At 44.3% G+C, this 26,310-nt stretch overlaps 1 protein-coding gene across 2 annotated transcripts in view; it reads right to left on the bottom strand.

Moving 5' to 3' along the window:
- Window positions 1-26,310, bottom strand: part of DISC1 (DISC1 scaffold protein) — a 352,385-nt gene that overhangs the window by 263,711 nt on the left and 62,364 nt on the right. For both annotated transcript variants that reach the window (XM_049696800.1, XM_004281592.3), the window contains exon 3: window positions 25,844-25,913. In XM_049696800.1, coding sequence (XP_049552757.1) covers window positions 25,844-25,913 — 70 coding nt within the window. The remainder of the gene's footprint in view (window positions 1-25,843; window positions 25,914-26,310) is intronic.

Raw genomic sequence — 26,310 nt, 5'->3', positions numbered from 1 at the left:
TGTGGAAAGAAGACTAAGAAATCACTGTGGTTGTGGCATAAAAGGAAAAACAAACATTTGGGGGAGATACAAAAATTTCAGGAGACAAGCAATAATTTAACCGTGATACTTGCCCACTCAGCAGTTAGCCTGTCACCTTGTTCTTAGTACATGTGTGTTGATTCACTCTGAAGTATTTCCACAGAATATCGGGTTTGAAGCATCTGTTCTTCCTCAGTAAGACTCTACCAGGCAAAATGAATTGTGAGTGATCAAAATAACAAAAGTAATGACACGTCCAGGTTCCTCCCCAGGTCTTAGGTGTGTCATAAGACTAGCAAGCACTGTGTGTGAGCGTGTGTGTGTGTGAGTGTGTGAAGGGTGTACACACAAATGCTGTCACTTGGCTTGCTCCAAGTAGCAGTATTCAGACACATCAGAAAACACCCAGAATTCCTCAGGATCGTGAGCTTTTCACAGGAAGGCATGGTGACGGGTCCCTCCAAAATACTCTTCGTCTCAACTCTTAAAACTAAATTCATAAGAAGATGTTTCTTTCACCAAATGTCAATCACCAAATGTCTTAGGGAAGTAACCGACCAACTGAATTTTGGTTACTTTTTATAAAAGCCTCAGATTTTCGGAACCCTAAAAATCGTATCTAAAGTATGTTTTCACAGATGCCGTGGAAAACTGGATCACTGCATCTGTGTGCTCTGTGCTCATCGTTCAGAATTTGCGGAGGCTGAATTTCCACTGGCAGCTCAGTTGTCCGTGTATTTCTAAGAGCCACGGAAGGGGCCCCCCAACAGTCCAACCGCTTCCGACACCACTGTTATCACCACTTCCACTCCCACCATCACCACCAGCCCTGCCACCACTGCCTCGTTCTACTGAATACATTAGGAAGAGAGACCCATCCAGCTCTCCAGCTGTTTACTGGGAGACATGAGTTGAAAGCACTTACAAGACGGAGGAACATTCATTTCCAAATAGCTGCAAAGTAGAGAACCCAAAAGAGGACAAGGGAGGAAAAGCCACTTAGCAGCACAATGAAAAAAGTTCAAAGGAACACACCCCAGGGCTTCCCTGGTGGCACAGTGGTTAAGAATCCACCTGCCAGTGCAAGGGACACAGGTTCAAGCCCTGGTCCGTGAAGATCCCACATGCTGCAGAGCAACTAAGCCTGTGCGCCACAACTACTGAGCCTGCGCTCTAGAGCCCGCGAGCCACAACTACTGAGCCCGTGTGCCACAACCACTGAAGCCCACATGCCTAGAGCCCGTGCTCCACAACAAGAGAAGCCACAGCAATGAGAAGCCCACGCACCGCAGTGAAGAGTAGCCCCCCATCACCGCAACTAGAGAGAGCCCGTGCGCAGCAACGGAGACCCAACACAGCCAAAAATAAAATAATTAATTAATTTAAAAAGACACACACCCCAAAATATTAACAGTGGCTATCTCAAATAAAGGTGATTTTTTATTTATATTTCTGAACTTTCCAGATGTTTTTACTATGATCATGTATTGCTTAAAATTCCACTTTTATATAAAATCATCTAAACACCTCAGTTAAAAGGTAGAGATAGATTGGGTAGAAAACCAAGACTCAGTTATATGCTGCCTAAAAGAAGCCAGTCCAGCTTTGTTTGGACTAGCATTAGGATGATATCTCTCTTTTCATGGTATTACTTTAAACCTTTTTATGTTTTTACATTTAAAATGTGTTCCTTAAAAAGGACCTATGGTATATCACAGGGAACTATACGCAATACTTTGTAATACCTATAAGGGAAAAGAATCTGGAAAAGAATATTTTATATACACACACACACACACACACACATATATAACTGAATCACTTTCCTGTGCACCTGAAACTGACACAACATTGTAAACCAACTATACTTCAATTAATTAATTAACTAATAAAAATGAATTTTGATAGATTAAAAAATTCCATTTTTAGAAATAAAAGGCAATTATCAGCTGGTTCATTCAGGCAACGGCAAGCAGAGTTCCTACCTGGAGTCAACTAGCATAGATTATGAAGTAAACACAGCTGGGTGTGATTTTTTTTTTCAGCCATTTAAAAATGTGTAAACTGTGAAAGAGAAACCCTTGTTTAAAATGTAACGGCAGATCCTCCTCCATGAAACAATTTTTATGCCATGTTCTTAATTTTAATTGAATTTAGATATATGATCAGTCATTACCCAAATGGCTCAATCACTGCGGCAATTACTAACTCACTCAGCAATCTAGGTGCACGGCTGATAAATGGAACACCTCTGTGTCCTGAATATTGAAGTTTATTGGTATGAAAAGAGCAATGCTTTATAGCAGACTGACCACACCAACAAGGCTGTGGGACATTTCTGGAAAGCAACAGCGCAACTTAAGGATTCGGCCATTGATTCCTGGACCTCCTATAGAATGACACTACTGCAAATCCAAGCGGCCAATTTTGAGCCTCTCCTTCACGGGCTCCTTTATCTTTCTCCACCTCTGTTAAAGGGTCTGGGACCATTTCATAGTTGACACGCCTCTCAGTCCTCCGAACCTTCTACTGGCACCGAGGTTATTTTTAGAAATCATACAAATGTAAAAAGTTCAAATGCCTGTTCATTCTCTCTGTCCACTGGTTTGGGCTACACTCCATTTTCACTATCAAACTGGACATGGCGTTCAATTAGTTCCTATGAGCAGATTTCTCATGAGTAATTTGCTCTGCTGGTATTTTCAGACAAAATTAGCTGGACACATCTGCTTGTCACCACTCAAAAACCACAGGCTCCCCCAACCGTTTTCATAGTAATCGCTGCAACCTGTAATCTTTTCAAACTTAATTGTTCTTTTGTAGAACATCTTTGAAACATATTCATCTCTAATGGAATTCGGGATATTAGGAGTGCACTGTTGACCAACCGCTGTCATTATTTTAAAACTATAATGCAAATCACATTGATGTGTCTGTCCCTTTCGACAGTGGACAAATGGAGCACACCAGTGTGACGCTCGGTGCCCAGAGGATTCTACTCAATTGATCTCTGGCTAATGACACGGCAACACGAACAGCTTAAATTCTTTGAGTGGCATAAAGGGATCGAGGCAAAATGGCATATTCCAACAAATAAAACCGTGACCTTCAATTCAAAGGCGATGCTAATGGAGAGAAATCACAAACCAGCAGCCAGCGACCAGAATTACTAACGAAGAGCAACCGTTTCAGCGTGCTGTGAACCTGCAAACGTACTGGTTTCAAGCAATGCCTCTATAAAGGGTGAGGAGAAGCTATAGGACGTAGAAGGCTCTCTAGTTTTAGAAGCATCTTCCTGGAGTCCTTAGGCACCTTGAAGATTTTAGAAATAAAACTGGAGTTGGTAGGAACATTCTCCTGGAGCAGGAAGGCGATAGTAACAAAAAGCAGATACAAGAAACACCTTGAATCCTTTGTGGAACGAACTAAAAATCCCCACATGGTCCCAGGTGGCAGGCGGTCACGGTCCCCGGCCGTTAGGCCCTTCAATACTTAAGTATAACTCCAAGGGCAGAGCTTCCAAACCCCAGAGCTACAAAAATAAGAGTGGTTGGCGGATCAGTGACCCTTACTTGATAAAGAAGTCCAACTCCTGGACCCAGAGGGGGACTCCCGGCCGGTGCGGACCCGGGGCAGGAGAACCGAGCTCCTGAAGGCGGAAGATGATGTCGCCTTGTTGATGGCTGTCTCCCACCACCTACCACAGTCAATATTTATGGACTTAGTCAATATTTATGGAGTGAGTGGGGAAGGCTATGTGCACAGTCTCAGGACAAACCTTGGCTTTCAATTCCTGAAAACTAGAATCTTAAAGATAAACGTCACAGATTGTAGGTTACCCTAAAGATGGTATCTAAGGATGTATAAAATGATCAGGTAAACAGTTTAAAGGGGAGTGGTGTGATTCCTCTCTCTGTGTATAAGAGCCTCTAGTATGAGAAGAAAATCAAACATGTTTAATGATTTCTTTGCTTAAGGATCAGAAGCCCCAGGTTTTAGTCCCAGAGCCACTGGGCCCAACTTTGTAATCCTGGGATCATTTAATTTCTCTAAGACACAGTTCCTCATCTGAGGATATCTGAAGAATCATATTAATCAACTTGTGCCACTGGCTTACTGGGAAATGGCAAGGAAAAAACACCTGTGAATGGTTTTGAAAAATACAAGTGGCAGAGTTGTTACAAAAAGTAAAAATGATTCGGAGAACTGCTGTGATGGCCCAACTTGTTGATTCAGATTTAATTCAACTCAAATGACATCGCTTTAGAATGCAGCATACATTCCGTGTGGCCCAGCACCTGGAGGGCTGTCAGCTATGGAGGAGTTTATGCCAGGTCTTGCTGTGTGCATCCTTTAGCGTAACGTAAACCGTACATTAGCTTCCTGGCTCCCTGCCCATCCTCCGTTCACACACGTAGGCAGCACAAGCTTTAGCTTCTAGGGTACCAATGGTTCTGAGCCACCCAGACGTCAGGAAGCCCCTGGAGGAACATCATGACACACTGACAGACTAGGAACTCACAGAAACATCCATAGGTTTGCCAGATAAAATTACAGCAAGCGGCTTCCCTGGTGGCGCAGTGGTTGAGAGTCCGCCTGCCGATGCAGGGCACACGGGTTCGTGCCCCAGTCCGGGAAGATCCCACATGCCGCAGAGCGGCTGGGCCCGTGAGCCATGGCTGCTGAGCCTGCGCGTCCGGAGCCTGTGCTCCGCAACAGGAGAGGCCACACAGTGAGAGGCCCGCGTATCGCAAAACAAAAAAAAAAATGTAATTGTCCTGTTCATTGCAGCACTGTGTACAATAGCTAGGACATGGAAGCAACCTAAATGTCCATCGACAGATGAATGGAAAAAGAAGATGTGGCACATATATACAATGGAATATTAGCCATAAAAAGGAGCAAAACTGAGTTATTTGTAATGAGGTGGATGGACCTAGAGTCTGTCATACAGAATGAAGTAAGTCAGAAAGAGAAAAACAAATACCGTATGCTAACGCATATATATGGAATCTAAAAAAGTGGTACTGATGAACCTAGTGGCAGGGCAGGAATAAAGACACAGACGTAGAGAACGGACTTGAGGACACGGCGGGAAGGGGAAGCTGGGATGAAGTGAGAGAGTAGCATTGACATATATACACTACCAAACGTAAGGTAGATAGCTAGTGGGAAGCAGCCGCATAGCACAGGGAGATCAGCTGGATGCTTTGTGACCACCTAGAGGGGTGGGATAGGGAGGGTGGGAGGGAGGCTCAAGAGGGAAGGGACATGGGGATATATGTATATGTATAGCTGATTCACTTTGTTGTACAGCAGAAACTAACACAACATTGTAAAGCAATTATACTCCAATAAAGATGAAAAATATTCAAAACAAAAATCCAATTATCCAAACAGATGTTGAACAATAGTGGTTTTTCACACCATAATAGGGGACTGGGACATTAGTGGGGAAAGTCTTAGGGTGGGAAGAAATGCCCAGTTGACTTTTCTCAGGCCCATGGCCAGTATCCAAACAACTGCTATCCTGAAAGAAAGAGAGACACAGAGAGAGAGAGAGAGAGAGAGAAGAGGGGCAGGATGCCTCCCTGATCTGGAATGAGCATATCCTTCCATCCAACTCCTCTTTTCCTTTTGTCTCCAGAAGTAATGGTTGGCTCTCTGTATATCTGTTTGTTTTGTCTCATTTAAATTTTGGAAGTTTCATTAATAGGAGCTTGGTTTAGGATGTCGAGGTCTCCCTGGTGGATCCAAAGCAATTGGTTCCACTGCCAAAAAGAAAATACATCCCTCTAAGTGGTACGGACACAGAATAACATCACTGACCGAGACGAACAGCGCTGGAAGCGCCTGCTGTTTATGCTGGAAAGCCACACTTGTATGAGCTCATCGGACGCACCCGTGCTATGTGGGTAGCTAGAAGGATTTGTTTCATAGCAAACCACGCTCGCCAATCCTGTCCTCACTGGTCAGGACCAGGTTAGACTCAAGTTCCATTGTCCTTCCAGGCTGAGCCCTTCCAGCATCCTGTGTGCCTTTGGACACTCACAGGTCAAGCTTCCGTTACACATGAAAAAGAAGCTGGATGTTGAAGGGCTCTCTTCCTTCCTCTCATCCAAGTTTCAGAGTTTCTGAGGCATCATCTTTAAGTCCTTATCATGGTGCTTTTCAACTATTTTTGTTTACTTCTTGGTCTCTCGTTTTGTTTTGTTTTGCTTTGCTTTTTGAGCAGTGGAACACTTTTTGCGATGAAATCTCAGAGGAGTCCTAAGAACAGAGAAAGCCAAGGCACTCTGGTGCTCTGGACTGTCCCCCAAGGCAACGCTGGGACCCCTCAGAACACAGCTTGAAAATCACAGCCTTTCTGCGTTCTGAAGAAACTACATAGATTCAGAAGTGTTAAGGAGGTACCAGTCCCGAGTTGCCAAGCGTTTGTTGCTGCCCCAACTTCATACGATGTAAGTGAGCATTTCACTGTATGAGGTCTTTAAGAACAACAAAAGGTTTACATCTTCATCCACTGTTTTGATAGAGACTCTTATTTCAAAGATGTGGGTGAATTTCTGATTCCACAGATATGCATAAAATATTAATCTCAGCAAGATTCACTTACTTGAAACATGAGGCTAAGTCCCCAGCTGTGGTACTGAGGGCTTTATCAGATTTCTAACTTTCCAAAGCATGTTTTTAATATTTTCTTTTCCCTCTTAAAAACTTTTTTCCCTTTCTGTTTTCTTTTCTTTTTTTTTTTTTTTTTTTAATTTCTAGAGACCACTATCCACGGCTCCCCAGAGACAGGTCCAGCCAACATTTTGGCAAAGTTCTTTCAATCAACCCACTTTTTGTATCTATTATTGCCTTTGTCTCCCACACGGGTTCAGAGAGGGGGACAGGGCAGATGCAACTGTCCCCATTTAGCAGATGACGACGTGATTTCTCACATCAAGCAGCTCTGGCTTTGGAAAAAGTTCCAGAATGACACACTCATTTTCCATTTTTAATTTTCATGATTGGGACCACCCGTTGCCCTCCACTCCAAACAAAAATGTCATCCTTCCAGGGGTTTCCTAAAGCGATGAAGTTGATCACCTGCAGTCATCCATGCAGTTGGTACCAGAACTAGGGTGACAACCTAAGTGGACTGGTGCTCAGCAGCATGTCCCTCCACCAAACCCACCAGGCTGAACCTCAGCATACGGCTTCCCGCTTCCCAGAGCCACTCCTGCCCCACCGCTGTCTGGGGACGGAGCAAACGTGCGAAGGTCACTGGCCAGCCCTCCTGGGGAAATCACTCCATGGTAGAAAACTAAAGGGAAGTATAAAGTATAGAGAAAGGCAAAAATGAAGCTACAGAAACAGTGGGGAGACAACATCCTGTGACGTTTTGGCAAAGAGAGGAAGAGAGCTAACAAAGACAGAAAGTCACAAGAATACAGAGGGATCAAGTCCACGGCAATAAAGATTCATTATGAACAAACCTCAGTGAAAAACAAACTCCCAGAGGAGCTAATTACACAAGATGCTCTGGCAGTGACTCAGGCAGCAGGCATTCTAAGCCACCCCCAGGGACAGGCGAGTCACCGCATCCCACAGCTAACGGGCTGCCTCAGCGACTATCTCCTTGCAAACAATAAGCTTCTGTCAGGTTAGCGTTCTCTCAAGCCTGTCAATTGTAACCCAGTTTGTGTTAGGAGACAGGCTGGCACATTGTATAAAGGTCAAGTGGAAAACTGTCCCTTCTGCTACATCACTGTCATCAGCTGATAAAGGTCATCCCACCCAATACACTGCCGTGACGGAAAATAACATAGTCTGTCTACTGTAAAATATTCAAGAGTCCCGCTGCTATGGGCCTTCTGGTCTCTCTCTGCTCTCGGAAGGCATTAAACTGGGCACTCCAAGGTATTCCAGCTGCTACTATGACAACAACTTGTTTGCAAACAAATTTGAACGGAAAAACACAAAGACAGCAAGTTTAAAACACTATATAGACTCATACTATGTAAACATTTTAATGCTGATTATAATTGTAGTAACTGACATTCATTCAGCATTATATATAACCCAAATATTTAGCATACACCATCTCATTTAGTTCTCAGAACAACTCTATTATCCCATTTTACAGACGGGAAAACTGCAGCTTGGAAGGATTAGGTAATTTGTCCAAGCTCACACAGCTACAAATTGTCAGGTTTTTAACGAGGCTGACCTGAAAGGCACTAATACTTTATGATTCAATTGTTAGAATTATCAACTATTAATAACACGGTAACTAACACTGCTCATCATCATTCGTAGATAAGATGTATCTTAAACGTTCGTTTGTTCATCCAACAACCATTTCTTGAGAGTCTACTTTGACCAGGCACGATGCTAGGTGCTGGGGATAAAGGCTAAAATGAGAGAGAGTCTCTGTCTCTCCCCGCAGGCAGCCTACAGTTCAGCCATGGGCACAGCCAACGGCTACATTAACACATAATATGGGACTTCCGTTGTGGTCCAGTGGGTAAGACTCCGTGCTCCCAATGCAGGGGGCCCAGGTTCGATCCCTGGTCAGGGAACTAGATCCCACGTGGCGCAACTACAGATCCTGCACGCCGCAGCAAAGATCCCAAACACCACAACTAAGCCCCGGCAGCCAAATAAATTAAAATAAATAAATTTAGTGTATACGAGGCTAGGGAAATGTGCAGAGCACCCAGAAGAAGGGACCCTGAAACCAAGTCCTGATGGCCTAGTAGGATCTAAGATGGAGAAGGGAGTAGCAGGTGCAGGCAGAGGTGTAAAACCATAAGGGAAAGGCACCCGCCTCCCGTACGGGAGTTAGGCTGGTGGAAAAGGAGTGGTGAGAAATGAAATAGTAGGCCAGGCAGTGGCCAGAGCGAGAAGGTGTTACCCGAGGCCGACTTTAACATTCATCCTGAGAACGTCAGTCACGGACAGAGGTGAAAGGGAAAGTGGTCCTCTAGGCATTGGAGAAGGACGGCTGGCTGCAGTGAAAGCCAAATTGGAGAAGGGTGGGGAGGGAAGCAGGGACCCTGGAGAGACTAGTGTGTGAGTCCAGGCAAAAACGGATGGATCTAAGGACAGAAGGGAGAGACCTTCAGGAGATGAAACCCAAGAGATGGAGTGGCTCAACGTCCAAGGAAACGTGAGAATCCGGCATGGCTCCCAGTTTTTCTTGCTCGAGCTGCCATTCGCTGCAGGAGGAAATTCAGCAAGAAGAGCTGGGCTGAGACCTAACAGAGTTCAGGACTTTATACAGGGAGGGGTGGCAGGGAAAATGTAGTCTTTGGATCTCAGGTTGGACATTTTATACAATCGTATTGGAGGGGGAAGTGATGCCACAAATTCACGTCCAGTTTCTTATTATTTAGAGACGTTTGACCGTCAGAAAACAGATGTACAATGAAAACCATTCTCAGGAGGCAACTGACGTTAGGAGGTGACAGAACGGTCTGATGAACGTGCTGATAGAACACGCAACGGAAAGGTGTTCAGTTCGTGGGTTTGGAGACTGATGGCCGAGGTCATCTCTCTCTTCGCTGCTTTATTTTATGACCCCACTCAGTCCCTGCTCCGAATACATGCCTTGCCACCTCGACCCACTTGGTCTTCCTTTCCTCCTTGACAAACAAGACCAAAAGGGCAATGACCCAGTGGCCGATGACCCAATGGCCAATGACCCTTTGGCCACTGGACACACACTAATGTGAGGCTCAGTGAGGCAGAGGCAGCGGGCGAACTGGTTCCAAACAGTGTCAAGACTCTGGGTTGTGCCGCCCAGCAGCCAGCACCTGAGCAGAGATGAATAACTCCTCCTCCACCTTTCCACCCACAAGCCAAGAGATGTCCTTTCCTTCTGCAGAGTGTCCGACTCCTTCCAACTGAAGACCTTGGTAAACCTTCCACTATTTATATACCATAAAGGTTTTTGTTTCCATGTCTTACAGAAAACGTATTCAAATTTCCCTAGATAACTTTTTTTTTAAGTGGGTCACAATTACTCTCCCAAAGACAGGCCTCCAGAGCCGCTGATGCCTTCACACCGTGCTTTCAGTCCTCATGGATGTGGGAGCAGTAGCAAAGAGAACAGCAGAAGGTGGGCTGCATCGCTTGCGAAATCCGGGGGGAATACCCACTTGTTTTCTTCTGGTGTGTCTCTGTCACCCACCATGCGTTAGTAGTATATTTGCTGTCAATTTTTTATTAGAGGGAATGCAAGATTTAATTAAGTGCCTGGGCAGTTTATTAAAAAAAAAAAAAGTATCTGTCCAATGATGCATCACCCCGTGCAAGAAGCCATGAAGAAGCAGGGGCACCATATCATTGCCGTTATGCAGAGGAAATGGACACCGTGTTTACAAATGACCGTGTTAAATGGATTAAATCATCGTCTGGGACCTGCACCTTCACCCTCTCTGCCCATGAGGGTACAGGTCACAAAACAGCAGAAAAAGGACCAGAACAGAGAACCAACCTTTCGTCAATCTCTTCGTCTTCACCCTTGTCTTTAGCCCTCCATGTATGTCTCATTTTCTTCCTTTTCCATTTTTTTCCATCCACACTCAAAACCAGGAAAAGCAATTCTTTCAAAGCCCAAGCAGACATTCAATTTCGTTTTCTCAGTGTCATCCAGTGTCATGCAACAGAGAATGAGGCAGAGAACGAGAGACTGGAGATCACGAAATTCAGACTGCAGGGAAGAAAAGCAGTTTGCCACAGGAAGACGTGAAGAGTAGTCAGGCTCTAATCCCTCATTATAATTTGCAAGTTTTATTATATATTGCTTCACCTCATTTCTGAATTTTTTTGGGCAGCTTGAAAGAAATCAGGCTCTATGCAAATAAGCTGCTAATTGCCAAACAGAAAATAAGCCACATCATTCTATCTTATTTTCTGCGTGCTACTGATGCTAACTGCTGGCAGAGAAGCAGCCACACTCTACACCGCAGTTTCCAACACGTGGTACCCAGGTACGCGGGATGAGGGTGAAGGGTGGGCAAAGAAAGAAAAGGGAACGAGCAATCCATCAATACCTGTGTACCAGGCACCCCACATACCCACATTCACCATGATCGTGGTTAACCTTCCACCCACACAGCAGCACAGGGTAATCCCTGTGCTATTCCTAGTTTATCCAGGAGCAAGCTGGTGCCCGAGGACAGATGACAGGACGAAAGGGCACCACCACACTGACCCTGGGTCTCCTCGCCCACTTCCAGGACTCTCCATTCTGCCTGCTGAGCTGCCGAGTAAACACTTCACAGCTCACTGTAAGTAAATTACACCTCAACTAAAAATAGACAGAATTGAAACTAAATATGTAAATAAACACTCGATAAATTTTTCACAGCTCCCAAAGGTGTTTTTAACTACTGACTCTCCCAGGTTGAGTAAGAGTAAATTATTTCTATACAGCAGAAACTAACAGAACATCGTAAAGCAATTATACGCCAATAAAGATGTTAAAAAAAAAGAGTAATTTATTTCTAATTGTCACTTCATGTAGAAATAGAAGAGTTGATCCTGCCAATTGAATTCACCCATCTATCAATTCAGTGACAGGATGTGAGCCAATCAGTCCCACATTATACATATATATATAAAGTAACCTGCTGATGGACTGAACTGGCCCCGAGTCAAACACACAAAGCCTCCCTAGATGCTGCCACAGTCAGAGACAAATCAAAGGTTACCTTGCTTCCCTGGGAGGATTAGGACAAAAGTCTCCGGAAAATCTCTAATAAGAGGCAATCTGTGAGAGCAGGTTTGCGGAAGGACTGTGTGTAATCCAACCCACTTCCCACCATCCAGCAGTGCTGGGAAAAGGTGGGCATCCAATCGATGCTTCCTGACGAAATGAATGAACTCTGGTGAGTGTTTTCATCGTAATCGCCTTGCATGTTGTTAACATCCCTCATTTTGAAATTCACGTTGCTCTCAATCATTCTTTTTATTTAATTATTTATTTATTTATTTATTTTATTTATTTATTTTAGGCTGCACTGGGTCTTCATTGCTGCGCGCGGGCTTTCTCTAGTTGCGGCAAGTGGGGGCTACTCTTCACTGCGGCGCACAGGCTTCTCATTCCGGTGGTTCCTCTTGTCGCAGATACCGGGCTCTAGGCATGCGGCTTCAGTAGTTGTGGCACGTGGGCTCAGTAGCTGTGGCTCGCGTGCTCTAGAGCGCAGGCTCTGTAGTTGTGGCACACGGCTTAGCGGCTCTGTGGCATGTGGGATCTTCCAGGATCAGGGCTTGAACCCATTTCCCCTGCATTGGCAGGTGGATTCTTATCCACTGCGCCACCAGGGAAGCCCCGCAATCATTCTTAGTTACCTTCATGTGTGTGCGTTTCACTCAGCACTAAGTGTCCTGGATACTATTTTTATCTGCTCGGCAACCTCATCTTCTTGTAACAGATGAGCCCCACCTCATCAGAGACACAGACAGGTAAACATGCTTGGCTAACGGTGGTACCTACCACTTTAGCTGCAGTAAGTGGTCCAAAAGAAGTTGGCACCTAACCCAAGCTCTCCCTGAAAGTTTTTGTACTGGATCCAAGGAGGGAGGTTCCCATCCTCCTCTAGTCATGGTCCTGTTAGCACAAAAGTTTTGAATTGCCACATGGAATGAAGTGGTGTGATCATTTTAAAACATACCTCCAACGAAAAGTGGTCTACTTCCTCTCCCCTTGAAGGTGAGCTAACTTTGGTCACTTGCTTCAAATGAATAGGATGTAGCAGAATTGACACCACATAATTTTTTAGATGAGGTCATAAACGATGATAGAATCTCTAGGTCCATCCATGTTGCTGCAAATGGCATTATTTCATCCCTTTTCATGGCTGAGTAATATTCCATTGTCTGTATATGTGTGTGTGCGTGTGTGTGTGTAGACACACACACGCACACACACTACATCTTCTTTATCCATTCCTCTGTTGATGGACACTTAGGTTGCCTCTATATGTTGGCTATTGTAACTAGTGCTGCTATGAACATTGGGGTGCATGTATCTTTTTGAATCTCTGGGTATATGCCCAGGAGGGAGACTGCTGGATCATATGGTAACTCTATTTTTAGTTTTTTAAGGAAACTCCATACTGTTTTCCATAGTGGCTACACCAATTTACATTCCCACCAACAGTGTAGGGGGTTCCCTTTTCTCCACACGCTCTCCAGCATTTATTATTTGTAGACTTTTTAACCGGTGTGAGGTGATACCTCATTGTAAATGATCTGATTCAGAAACAGACTCACAGACATAGAAAACAATCCTATGGTTACCAAAGGGGAAAGGACGGGTGAGGGATAAATTAGGAGTTTGGGATTAAGATACTCACTGTTATATATAAAATAGATAAACAACAAGAACCTACTGTATAGCACAGGGAACTGTATCCAATATCTTGTAGTAACCCATAAAGGAAAAAATCTAAAAAAGAATACGTATATACACACACATATATACGTACATATATACGTAAAACTGAATCACTTTGCTACACACCTGAAAGTAACACAGCATTATAAATCAACTATATTGATACTTCAATTAAAAAAAAACTTTTTTAAGATGACAGAGCTTCCTTCAGCTGCCTCTCTTTCTCTCTCTCTCTCTGTCTCTCCCTACATTCACCATCACGTTGTGAGAAAGCCAAGCAGCCCCCATGAGCCGCAGCCCCTGCTGAGCCCCAGTTCAGAGCCAGCACCAACGGCCAGACTTGAAATCGAGCCTTCACGTGATCACAGGCCCCACTTCATGCCAAATGGAGCAAAGAAGGGCTATCTCGACAGAGGTCCCCAGATTATAGATTTTTTGAGCACAATATATGTGGTCGTTCTGATAAGCCCCTAAGCTTGGGGGCAGTCCGTTACACAGCAACAGATAACGGGAAAAGGATTTTGGTCCCACATCGGTGCTGCTGTAACAAAGAACCAAACACGTGGCAATAGGTTTGGGGCTGGGGAGCTGCGTGGAAGTTGGAAGGGCCTTGAAGAGATGGTTAGGAGAAGCATGAAGGATCTCGAGGAGGCTACTGATAAGGAAGGAAAGGAAAGGAAGGAAAATGTTATTGCAAACCGGAACGTGCCTTGTTTAGCGGCTTTTTTATTTGAAAACTTTTAAGTTCTAGATTTATTTTGTAACCAACTTCCAAGGGACCACCTGGCTGCTTCTCACTCCCCATGGTATAACGTAAGAAGAGAGAAATCAGCCAAAGAAATAACTGTTACCATAAAGGAGCCAGAACTCACAGGGCTTGAAATTCAAATTATTTCTGATTCCCAGCCTTTCTGGATGACAAATGACGCTAAGATTAAGAAACAGCTTCCAGGCAAAGATCAAATCCAGACTGCTGTCACGAAAATATGGTCAAAAGAGGAGGCCAAGGACATAAACTGTAAAACCCTTTTTAAGACCACAGAAAGATTTAAGGTAGCGCATCACAGACCCTTTCAAATAGTCGAACAGCCAATTAAGACTTCTGAGGAGCATTACCCTCTCCCCCTCCAAGCCTTAAAGGAAGCCTGAAAAAAGAGACTTATCTTGAAGATATTTGTGGGTATAGTTTTTGTCTGATGGAGATTATAAATGGATTCATATAAAACCCAAAACGGGGACTTCCCTGGTGGCCCAGTGGTCAAGAATCCACCTGCCAGTGCAGGGGACATGAGTTCGAGCCCTGGTCCAGGAAGATCCCACATGCCGTAGAGCAACTAAGCCCATGCACCACAACTACTGAGCCTGCACTCTAGAGCCTGCGAGCCACAACTACTGAGCCCATGTGCCACAACTACTGAAGCCCGCGTGCCTAGAGCCCCAGGCTCCGCAACAAGAGAACCCACATCGATGAGAAGGCTGCGCACCACAAAAAAGTGTAGCCCCAGCTCACCGCAACTAGGAAAAGCCCACACGCAGCAACAAAGACCCAAAAGCACCCAAAAGTAAATAAATTTTTAAAAGAAAATTTTTAAAGAATTATGCCAAGTTGGAAAAGAACAGAGAAAGTACAAAATGAAAAACAAAAAAGGCATTTGGACCCCCAAACCTGTATGAGTGGGAAGCAGGCTACTTTTATGGAAAAGGAAGCATGACTCAGAGTATAGAACCAAGAGCCCGGAGGTCAGAGCCTAGAAAATATTTCCAGGCAGGAGGCCTAAACTCTAATCAAGGAACTGACCACGGGTAGATTTCAGAATTGCTATGCACCAGCGGCTGCTGGGTGCCCCGACTTGCCCCGTTGTGAACAAGTATCTTTAGCAGTTATCCTATGCCATCGTAGGTTGGGATCATGGGGGCTGACAGCCTATCTTATTAGTGCACAGGTGTTCAGATCATCCAGAGAAACTGAACTCAAGAAGCCATGCTCAAGGAATCACACCTAAGGAGCCTCACCTGCACCTGTACCTGAGTTAGACCTGTACTCATCAAGCCTGAGCCTGATGCCTTCATACATGAGAACTCTGAGGGGTCTTGAGAGGGAATGAGTATATTTTGCACATGGAAAGAATGTCAAAGCATCTGAGAATAGAGGGCAGTCTGTGGTGGTTTAAAAAGATGCCCACAAATTTACAATAGCCAGGATGTGGAAGCAACCTAAATGTCCACCAACAGAGGAATGGATAAAGAAGATGTGGTACATATATACAATGGAATATTACTCAGCCATAAAAAGGAACGAAATTGGGTCATTTGTAGAGACATGCATGGACCTAGAGACAGCCATACAGAGTGAAGTAAGTCAGAAAGAGAAAAACAAATATTGTACATTAACGCATATATGTGGAATCTGAAAAAATTGGTAGAGACGATCTTATTTACACAGCAGAAACAGAGACACAGACGTAGAGAACAAACGTATGGACCCCATGGGGGAAGCAAGGAGTGGGATGAATTGGGACATTGGGATTGACATATATACACTATTGATACTATGTATAAAATAGATAACTAGTGAGAATCTACTGTATAGCACAGGCAACTCTACCCAATGCCCTGTGGTGACCTAAATGAGAAGGAAATCAAAAAAAGAGTGGATATATGTATACGTATAGCTGATTCACTTTGCTGTACAGTATAAACTAATACAATATTGTAAAGCAACTATACTCCAATAAAAATTTTAAAATAAAATATTAACTAATTAAAGATGCCCACAAATTCTTTAGACTCTCCTCCCATCAACAGATGGAGTCTAATGACCCTGTGCTTGAGTATGGGTCACCCTTAGTGACTCACTTCTAAGGAACAGAATGCAACAGTAGTAACACTACCCGACTTCCAAGGTTGTCCACAATAAGTGATAGTTTTTGCCTAGATCTCTCTCTCTCAGGATGCCATCACTATGCTATAAGGAAGCCAAGCAGCTACATGGAAAGGCTACAGGTAAATGATCCAGCCATGGTCCCAGCCAGGTACCAGTAGACAGTCAGCATCAACCACCAGTGGCATACTGAAGTCTCCAATGGTTGGAGAACCATTTCTCCCTTCAATTCTGTCAATATTTGCTTCATATGTTTTGGGGCTCTTTTGTTTGGGGTATATATGTTGAAATTTGTTAGAGCTTCTTGAGAAATTAATACGTTTATCAATATATGATGCTTCATTTATCGCTTGTAACAGCATTTTACTTAAAGGCTATTTTGTGTGATAGTATAGACATTCCAGCTCTCTTTTGGCTACTATTTGCATGGAATATTCTTTTCCGTTTTTTCACTTCAATCTATTTGTGTCTTTGGGTCATTTGGGTCTAAAGTGAGTCTCTTTTAGACAGCATGTAGGTGGATCATTGTTTTAGTATCCATTCTGCCAATCTCTGCCTTCTTATTAGAAAGTTTATTCCATTTACATTTAATGTAATTATTGATAAAGAAGAACTTACTTCTGCCATTGTTGTTTATTTTCTGTATGTCTTCTTTTTGTCCCTCATTGCCTCCATTACTGTATTCTTTTATGTTTAGGTGATGTTTTAGTATTGAACTGTTTTGATTTCTTTATCATTTTCTTTTGTGTATATTTTGTTGATAGTCCTTTGTTGTTGCCATGTGGATTGCATTTACTATCCTAAAGTTACAACAATCTGATTCAAATTGATACCAACTTAACTTCAATAGCTTACAAAAACTTTGCTCCTATACGGTTCCATGCTCCCCCTTTGCATTATTATTGTCACAAATTACATCCTTTTAAATAGATTTATAATTTTATAATAACATAATTTAGAATTTTATAAATTATAAATGTTATGCATTGTCTTTTAAATCATGTAGAAAATAAAAAGTGGAGTTATAAACCACAAATACAATAATACTAGTTTTTATATTTGCCCATGTATTTGCCATGACTGAATTCTTTATTTCTTCATATGGCTTTAAGTTACTGTCTAGTGTCCTTTTACTGCAACCTGCAGGATTCACATTAGCATTTCTTGCAGGGCAGGTCTAGTGGTAAATAACCCCTTTAGCTTTTGTTATCTGGGAATGTCTTAATATCTCCCTCATTTTTTTAAAGAACAGTTTTGTTGGATATAGAATTCCTGATTGACAATTTTTTTTTCTTTCCACATGTTAAATATATCTTCCCACTGCCTTCTGGTTTCCATGGTTTCTGATGAGAAAATTGCTGTCAGTCTTATGGAGGATCACTTGTATGTGATGAGTTGCTTCTCTCTTGCTGCTTTCAAGATTTTGTCTTTGGCTTTTGACAATTTGATAATAATGTGTTCCCATGTGGGTCTCTTTGAATTTATCTTACTTGTAGTTCATTTAGTTCTTGAATTTTTAGATTCATGTCTTTCATCAAATTTAGGAAGTGTGCAGCCATTATCTTTTCAAATATTCTTCTGCCCTTTTCTCTCTTCTTCTTCTGGGACTCCCATAGGTATATGTTGCTCTGCTTGGTAATGTCCCAGAGGTCTCTTGGGCTACCTTCAATTTTTTTCATTCTTTCTTCTTTCCACTCCTCAGACTTAAAAATTTCAATTGTTGTATCTTCAAGTTTGCTGATTCATTCTTCTGCCTGGTCAACTCTTCTGCTGAACCTATCTAGTGAATATCCATTTTATTATACTCTTCTGCTCCAGAATTTATTTCATTCCTTGTTATAATATCTATCTCTTTACTGATATCCTCATTTTGTTTGTACATCATTTTTCTGATTTCCTTTAGTTCTATGTCCATGTTTCCTTTAGCTCTTTGGACATCATTACAATAACTGCTTTAAATTTTTAGCTAACAAATCCAATGCCTGGGCTTTCTCAGGAATGGTTTCTGTCCATTTATTTTATCTCTTTCAATGGGCCATGTATTCCTATTTCTTTGTATGCCTTTTGATATTTTGTTGAAAATTAGACATTTAAATATTTGGTAACATATTAAATAATGTGGTAACTCTAGAAATTAGCTTCTCCTCCTTCCCTATGGTTTTCTGGGTTTGCGGGGCTTTTTTATGGTTGAAAGCTGTAGTGGTCCATCTGTTTAGGTACTTTTTCAAATTATTTTTGCCTCTTCCAACTTCCAGCAACAGCCAGCATTCCTTGGCTTGTGGTCACATCACCTCCTCATCTTCTGTTTGTCTAATCTCCCTCTGCCTCACTCTCATTAGGACACATGTTATGGCATTTAAGGCCCACCCAAATAATCCAGGATAATCTCCTCATCTCAAGATCCTTAACTTAATCATATCTGCAAAAACCCTTTTCCAAATAAGGTAATACCTACAAATTCCAGGGACTAAGATGTGGCTGTCTTTTAGAGGGGTCCATGTTTCAGCCTACCACATGAAGCAACAGATAAGTGAAACAAGTGTTTTGAGAGAATAAGTCAAACAACAGAGAGAAAAGTGAGGGTCCTAACACCCTTGATCCCCCGACCCCAGTCATCCCACCCTCTTTTCTTCTGGCACTAGTTTAAATTGGGTCTCTTCCTCTTGAAAGCAGAGGTCCTCATGCAAAAACAAAACAAAACAAAAAAAAACAATTCTAATGTTAACTGAACTTTCACATATTTATATACATATTGTTTATCCCAACTAAGCTCACATTCCTTGAGGGGAGGTCATCTCTTACACACCTGTTGGTTCACCACAGCCTGGAAAACCTGGCAAATATTCAGTAAATAGTTGTTCATGTGAAAGAGTGATGTACATGAAGTACTGGCTTAAGAGCCAGGCTCTGCTCTTAACTTGCTGTGGAGTTTTGGACAAAACAAGATGCCAGTAACAGCCAGGCTCCTTTGTGCGCAGGGAAAGGAATAGTCAACCCACTTACTCAAGTCACAGAATTTCCCCTTTTTTTAAACTTTTCTATCAAATGTCTACATGTGACCACAGAGTGGTCAAACCAAAGTATTCAAACGTTTGTAGAAATACCTGTATGTGTTTAGTATTTAACTCTGCCCTAAGTCCATTAGGCCTCTCATTATGGGCTTAATTGTGTGTTCCCAAAATTTATATTTTGAAATCCTAACCTCCAAGACCTCAGAATGTGGCTGTATTTAGAGACAGGGTCTTACATAAAATGAAGTCATTAGGGTGGGCCTTACTCTAATATGACTGGTGTCCTTATAAGAGGAAGAGATTAGGACAGAGACACATACAAAGGGAAGACCATGTGAGGCCATCTACACACCAAGGAGAGAGGCCTCAGAAGGAACCAACCCTGCCTGCACCTTGATCTTGGACTTCCAGCCTCTAGAACTGTGAGAAGTAAATGTCTGTCGTTTAAGCCGCCCAGTCTTGTGGTGCTTTGTTATGGCAGCCCAAGCAACTAGCACATTCCTCCTGCTAAAGGAAAGTCAACCATCTGTACTGAAAACAGAGTTTGGACCTGAAATCATTGTAGTGGGAAGATTCAGTCCTGTTTAGGCTTTTGCCCCAATCACAGACACATCCCTTCCAGGTGTGTTGGCTACTTCACAGTTGGCAGACAGAAGGGAAATGCTCCTTGAAAACAGCTGAAGTTTCAATTTCACTTGAAAAAGTGAAATTGTTGACATTTCTACAGTCCTGAATGCCCTTACAGGAGTGGTGATCACTGTACCCCAGTGAGCTGGCCCCAGATAATCTAAGTCACTGCCTTGTCCTGTATGGCCACCTGTAGAGCAGCTGAGCTCCTTGGACCCAGATGGAGCATTCCCGCAGGTGAGCCTGTTGTCCTGGGATCCCAGCCAGCCTGTCAGCCACTCTGGGAGAGAGGCAGGAACACAGAAAACCTGTGGGAGCAGCTTCAGCACAGGAGGAACTTCCTGCCTGCCGTCCTGCTGCATCACAGACTCTCCAGCTTGAGAGACTGGTGTCACCTGCAGAGCCTCAGGCACGTACACAGAGAGAGACGAAGACGTGTCCACTATCAACACAACCACCTACTAACACCGGTTTAAAAAGTGCTGCAGTTCAGCCCGCAAGAAAGTGTGTCCAAGTTCCAACTAATTAGACAGAGGAGGAGGAAAAAGAGATTTTTTTTTGTCTTGGTGTTTGGTATTCAGCAGCACGGCTAACTTGGAGCTGTCAGGTTTCATCACGAATAATGACCGTGACCACACCCCACGTGACCCTCGCAGGGCAGACCAATTTCCTCACGACTGGGGAAGCAAAGCAGAGGCCACCTGGAGACCTGTGATGCGGTCACGAAGAGGGACATCCGCTCCCCTGTGCTTCTACCCCCAGAGCACCAGGGGGTCTAACATCCCACACTTAACACCAACGCAGAAAGAGCGGGGTGTGCACCCAGCTGGAACACGGGGAAGAAACGGCATCACGCTGAAATCATGCTTTAATCTGCTACAAATGAAAGGGATAGATATCACATGTAGAGAAGCCCTCTGGGTTTATCCAGCTCCAATCCCAAATAGGTGTTACATAACTGCGCACCCTTAGCACGCGTGAAAAATGCCAGCACACAAACCTGCACACACGGTGATGCTAAAAGCCACCATTGGCTGAGATCTCCGCCCTTAGCTCACAGAATCAGAGATTCTCCTGTAAAGAGGAAAAGACCCAAAGACAATGCAACCAAGGGGTGTAAATGGCATACTGTACATATGCTCATTCTGCGGCGTTTGTTTTTACGTTTCGCCTGTCTCCCAACTTTTAAATTTTTACCTAAAATAGGAGGCAGACACACAAGCTTTCATTCTTGTGAGAATGATGCTAGAGATCAGCACTGAGTTAACGCGAGTGCTCGGCTCCTCATAACCTAATGGCTTTAGAGAAAATCACGGACCGTTTTCCTGATTCATCCCCAGCGTGGAGCCCTCATCTGTCCCTTCCCTAGTGGTCACATAAATAAGAGTTTCCAGAATCCAAAACCTTCCTAGCTAGGTTTTATCCCCACAGCTCCTACAAAGCTGTTTTCCACGTTGGGATGCAAGAGGCTTTAGACCCAGCGAGGCCAGAGGCCAAGGAGAAGGACGGCCGGAGCACACGCTGGTCCTCTCTGAGCAGCTCCCATGGCCTCGCCTGACAACGAGGGTGGTGACACCTCCTCCCGGGAACTGGCCAAGGTCTCAGTTGATGGTGACTTGGATATTTCTTGTGGCATTTTTCACAAGTGATAAGGGTACAATCAGTTGAGTAACACCTACTTGAGATTTGAGCTTCTGTCTGTGTGTTTAATGGAAGCCCTGTCATCCCAGGACAAGGGGAGACATTACAAGCACCCCTCAGAGCAACGGAGGGTAAGCCCTGTGGATAACGTGCCAGAAGGTTGATGTTTCCAGACCCTGGGAGGTGGGGAGAGGAGGGAACGGTGTGGGCAGGAGGCTGCGGACAGACGCTGCACCCACATTCACATCGGAGTTCAGGGCAGCTCTTTTCAAGTCAGAACACAAAAAACAGTACGGGCTGCCGAGAGTCACATTTCTGCTCTGGGGACCCCAGCATGGTACCCGCCTCCCACTGACTCTGCTGTCCTGCAGGTATAAAAATGACCAGATTCTACTCAAGCTTGTTTTCTGCTTCCTAGGCTCAGATGAAATGCAGTGAAAAGGAATCCGGGGGTTTTCGCTGTGCTCAGTCACGTCTGAGTTCTGAGACGGGAAGGCATTAAACTTCAGGAAGCCCCGGGAGGACATTCAGAGTGGGGTGCCCGTGAAAGAAGGGGTGTTGGCTTCGATAATCTGCACACTCACCGAAGAGCCACTGTGGATAGAGAAATCTTGCTAAAGAAAGAATTCAGAAAAAAAAAGAAAATGATGGCAACCTAGACAAGAACCGGCCGCTTTCTAGCAGTTTCATGCTTGGCCTCTGCTGTGATCATTTTTCTCTCAACGCCTCACATTTTTATTGTGCTAGAGTTTTGTCACAATGACTATTGGTTGAGACAAGGAGAGAGAAAGGAAGGCAGTGCTGGCCATTCTTCACTCCAAGAAGGAAAGTCTAGACAAGCAGGAAGGCCAGCTCTGCGCCGCGGGTAGCGGACACAGTCACTGGGGGACACGGGAGGCCAGGGCGTGTGAGAGGCCACAGATCACGCAGGAACAGCTAGGACAGTAACCATATTGAAATCCGTGGTCCATCACAGACTTAGAGAGTGAATTTACGGCAACCAGCAGGGAAGGGTGGAGGGAAGGGATAGTTAGGGAGTTTGGGATTGACATGCACATACTGCTATATTTATTCAATAAAATGGATAACCAACAAGGACCTACTGTATAGCAGAGGGAACTCTGCTCAATGTTATGTGGCAGCCTGGATGGGAGGGCAGTTTGGAGGAGATTAGATACACATTCGTGTATGGCTGAGTCACTCTGCTGTGCACCTGAGACTATCAAAACATTGTTAATCGGCTCTACTCCGACATAAAATTAAAAGTTTAAAAAAAAAAGATTAAAAAACATTTTTTTAAGGTGAAAGAAAGGAAGGGAGGGAGGGAGGGAAAGAAAGAAAGAAAATCATGGTCCACGCTCTGCTTTTCTCCCTCCCAGCACATCACAGACCCTGGTCGCTCCTCCCCCATCTCTGGACGGCTGTGTCTCCCACTGTGGGACTCTGAGGTCTCATCCTTGCCCCCCAGTGGACATGGGATAAGCAGTAATGCGCTGAAACCGATGAGCATTTTGAGCCTCTAGGAGAAAGACCCTAAGCACATACCAAATAGCAACATTCTTTTTCTCCCAAGCCCTCCCAGCTTTATGCAAGAATATAAGGAAATATTAATCTTCCTTCCCTAGTGAGAGAGAGATGTATTAGAGGCCTGAGAAGGTTTCCCCACAAGGCATCAGCGGGTAACTCTGCCAGCCCTTTAATGAGATAAAACACGGAACTTCCTATTCTGGGCTTATGGCTCCTTGCTCTGGAACACAAAGTCATTTTTATGAGTGAATCTAGAAAGAAAGAGAGAAAAGCAAAAAAAAACCCAAGGGGATAAGGTCACCCTCTAGATGCTACTGGCTAACCTCATGGACACCAGCAGACGCCGTCCCCAGAGACAGAGCACAGCTGCACAGCTGCTGCTAACAGAAAAAGAAGGGAGCTCACACGAAGACTAAATGCTGAGTGGCAAGAAATTCTCAGCAACTCTGAAAATGTTTATTAGTAACCCTGCATAAACTAGAGGAGAAAGGAAATTGTATTCAAATCCTATCTCAACAAATCTTGTGACAACAAGCTCTCCACCTCAATGCTGTCCAAGCTTCCCTAATGCCATAGCGATCAGTTTACGAGAATTTATTGATCACCTACTATGTGCTAGTTCATGCCCATGCACTGGGCCCTGCAGCGATCCGTTTCAGACAATAGCCCGTTTCAAATCTCCTTTCAAGGCAAGCAGACTTTGGGATGGGGGCTTAGAGCAGTGGTGGCTCTTCCAGCTCTTGGCCCTTCTGTAAAATGCCCTTCCAGCATATCCTACTCACCCCTTAGGGCCTAGATACACCTCCACCAGGAGGGACAAGGCCCATGGACTGAACCCCACCTGCCGGACTCAGCTGGCCACTGTACCACAGGCCTGATTCTCCATGGAGGAAAGTCCTACACCAGCGTTTGCCCAAATGTCAACGTGCACCCCAATCACCTGGAAGGCTTGGGAAAGTACAGAATGCTGGGCCTACCCCAAAACTTTTCCTTCGGTACACAGTGACATACAAACAAGGAAAAAAGATAGGCAGAAACACTGGATAAAGGTGCCTTTATTCTTTTAGCTTCCCTGTGAGGTGTGTCCCATTCAACCTCGTCCCCTGAGGTGTTTCAGAGATATTTGGAGAAAAGACTAAAGAAGTGAGGCCTTCATTTCATGAAGCCCGTCGAGAGAACCACGTCCAGAATGTCCAAGTTTTTCTTGATCAGAAAAAGAGGGCGTGGTTTTCCACCTGTGTCAGAAGCTTTGTGTGTTACAGAGAGAGCCGTGTTGTTAAAGGAACCAAGACTCAGCCCGTGGAAGAGAAAATAAACGTGTGCCACAGCTGGGAGCCTCAAAACCGAGGTGTAATTGTCTTCCGGAGACAGAAGCCCCCAGAGGCACCCTGGTCCAGGAACAGCTCATCTGCTCTTGGTCTACAGCTGGGCGAGGGGAACGGGCTACTTCCCCAAGCCTCGGACCTGCTTCCTCTCCCGCACCCCTCACCCTCCATCTGGCCTCATTCTGAAATCGAAACGGCCTGTCAAAGAGAAGTGGCAGAGTTTACAGAGTTCCGCCTCCATCCCCAAATTCCTCTCCTTCCTCCCACCCCCCATCACTCTCTACGCCCCACCCCAATGGTGTATGAGGACTCCAGACAGCAAGAGCTCTGGATGTCTCCTAGAATAGGATTTGCACCCTCCTTGTGGAAGTCGCTCACCCCATTCCTGTAGCGCCCCATTTCCTAATGGTCTGTGACAAATCCCCTGGGAAACCAGAATATGGGCCCATGAGGTTGAAGACCAAGCCTCAAGGCTACCCAGCTTCCTGGGGACCCCTAGATCTACATCATTTCCAGACCAAACGTCGGTGTGCTAAGCTTGGTTATCACCGGCAGTCTACCTCAAGTTCATGAGTGGCTGGGGGAAGCTGGGAGTCCTTTTAGGCCCTCTCTTTTCCCCTGACCCAGCAGACATGGGTGTGAGATATTGCAGTCGGCACCTGCATCCTTAAGATCCTTCCCAAGCCAACCATACCTGCGACCTGCCCTTGAACACAGCGCACCCTGTGTCCCCTCGGCTGCCGTGACTGCCCTCGTCTGCTATGACCCAACTCCTGTTTGGGTGTCTCATTCTGTTTTTTCGGGCTTCTGACCAGCTCTTCCGTCGTCATGTTATGACTTCTCCTTTCCAGCTTGGCTACTTCAGGCCATCTACACGGGCATTTGGATACATTCGTGCCCACTGGCACAGCCTGGCATCATCTCTTGAGCTCATCCCATCTCCTACACCTGGTCCCCGAGACCATGAAGTCAGAAAGCTCCACGAGGGCTCATACCCACAGGCATCCCGAGGTCAGATACTGCGTCCACCTCACTCTCCTATTCCTTCCACAGTGCCGAGCACACAGTAGGTGCTCAACAAACATTTTCTGATGCGTGAATAACGTTTAGGTATATCACACCTTAGGCAGATAGATGATGAGTTAATATAACTTATATTGTGCCAGTACTCAGAGTGTTTCTGGACAATCAATAAAGTTATACTTAGGACCCAAAGGATTATTGCTCATCAAGTGCTTCGAAATCCACAAAATAACAGTGTTGGAAAATAGTCAACTGTTACTGAGTGGAGGTGATCAAAGGAACAGAGTACGTGATTCATCTGGGGTGTGGAGGATAGGGGTAAGTAAGGAGGGAAAGAGAAATTGGACATTATGGAAAAAAGGAAGAAAGAATCAATAAGCAAAGTAAAACTCACCCTTATCATAATCATCTTCCTCAACCGCTTTTTCTTGAAGTTTCTGAAGCTTTAATCTTAAGGATTTTACCTATGTTGGTTTGAAGGGGGAAAAAATGAAAACCAAATTACAATCGCATTCACGCAAACTTATTTTGCTAAAGCTAAGAACACTTAGAAACTATTTCGAAGCTGAACCACTTTATTCTCCTTTAAAAAAAGAACCACAAATGTACGTTTTTTCGATGCCAGATGCATTTGTTTCTCCAAAAAAAGTTATAGACAAAAAGTGTAATTGGAGCATAAAATCCACAAAAAGAGTTAGAATGTTATTTTAAACAAAAACATCACGCTGTACCCTTACCTGTGTGAAAAATGCATAACAAAAAGGAATACTAATTTCCTGACCTGACCAAATGGTTCCTGTTCAAAACACCACATTAAAATTATGGAAGTAAACACACCAACGTTAGAAGAGAGATCAAGAG

This window comes from Orcinus orca, chromosome 14 (assembly GCF_937001465.1).
Source record: "Orcinus orca chromosome 14, mOrcOrc1.1, whole genome shotgun sequence".
In the NCBI taxonomy this organism is placed as follows: domain Eukaryota; kingdom Metazoa; phylum Chordata; class Mammalia; order Artiodactyla; family Delphinidae; genus Orcinus; species Orcinus orca.
This window is presented reverse-complemented; position numbering and strand designations above follow the sequence as displayed.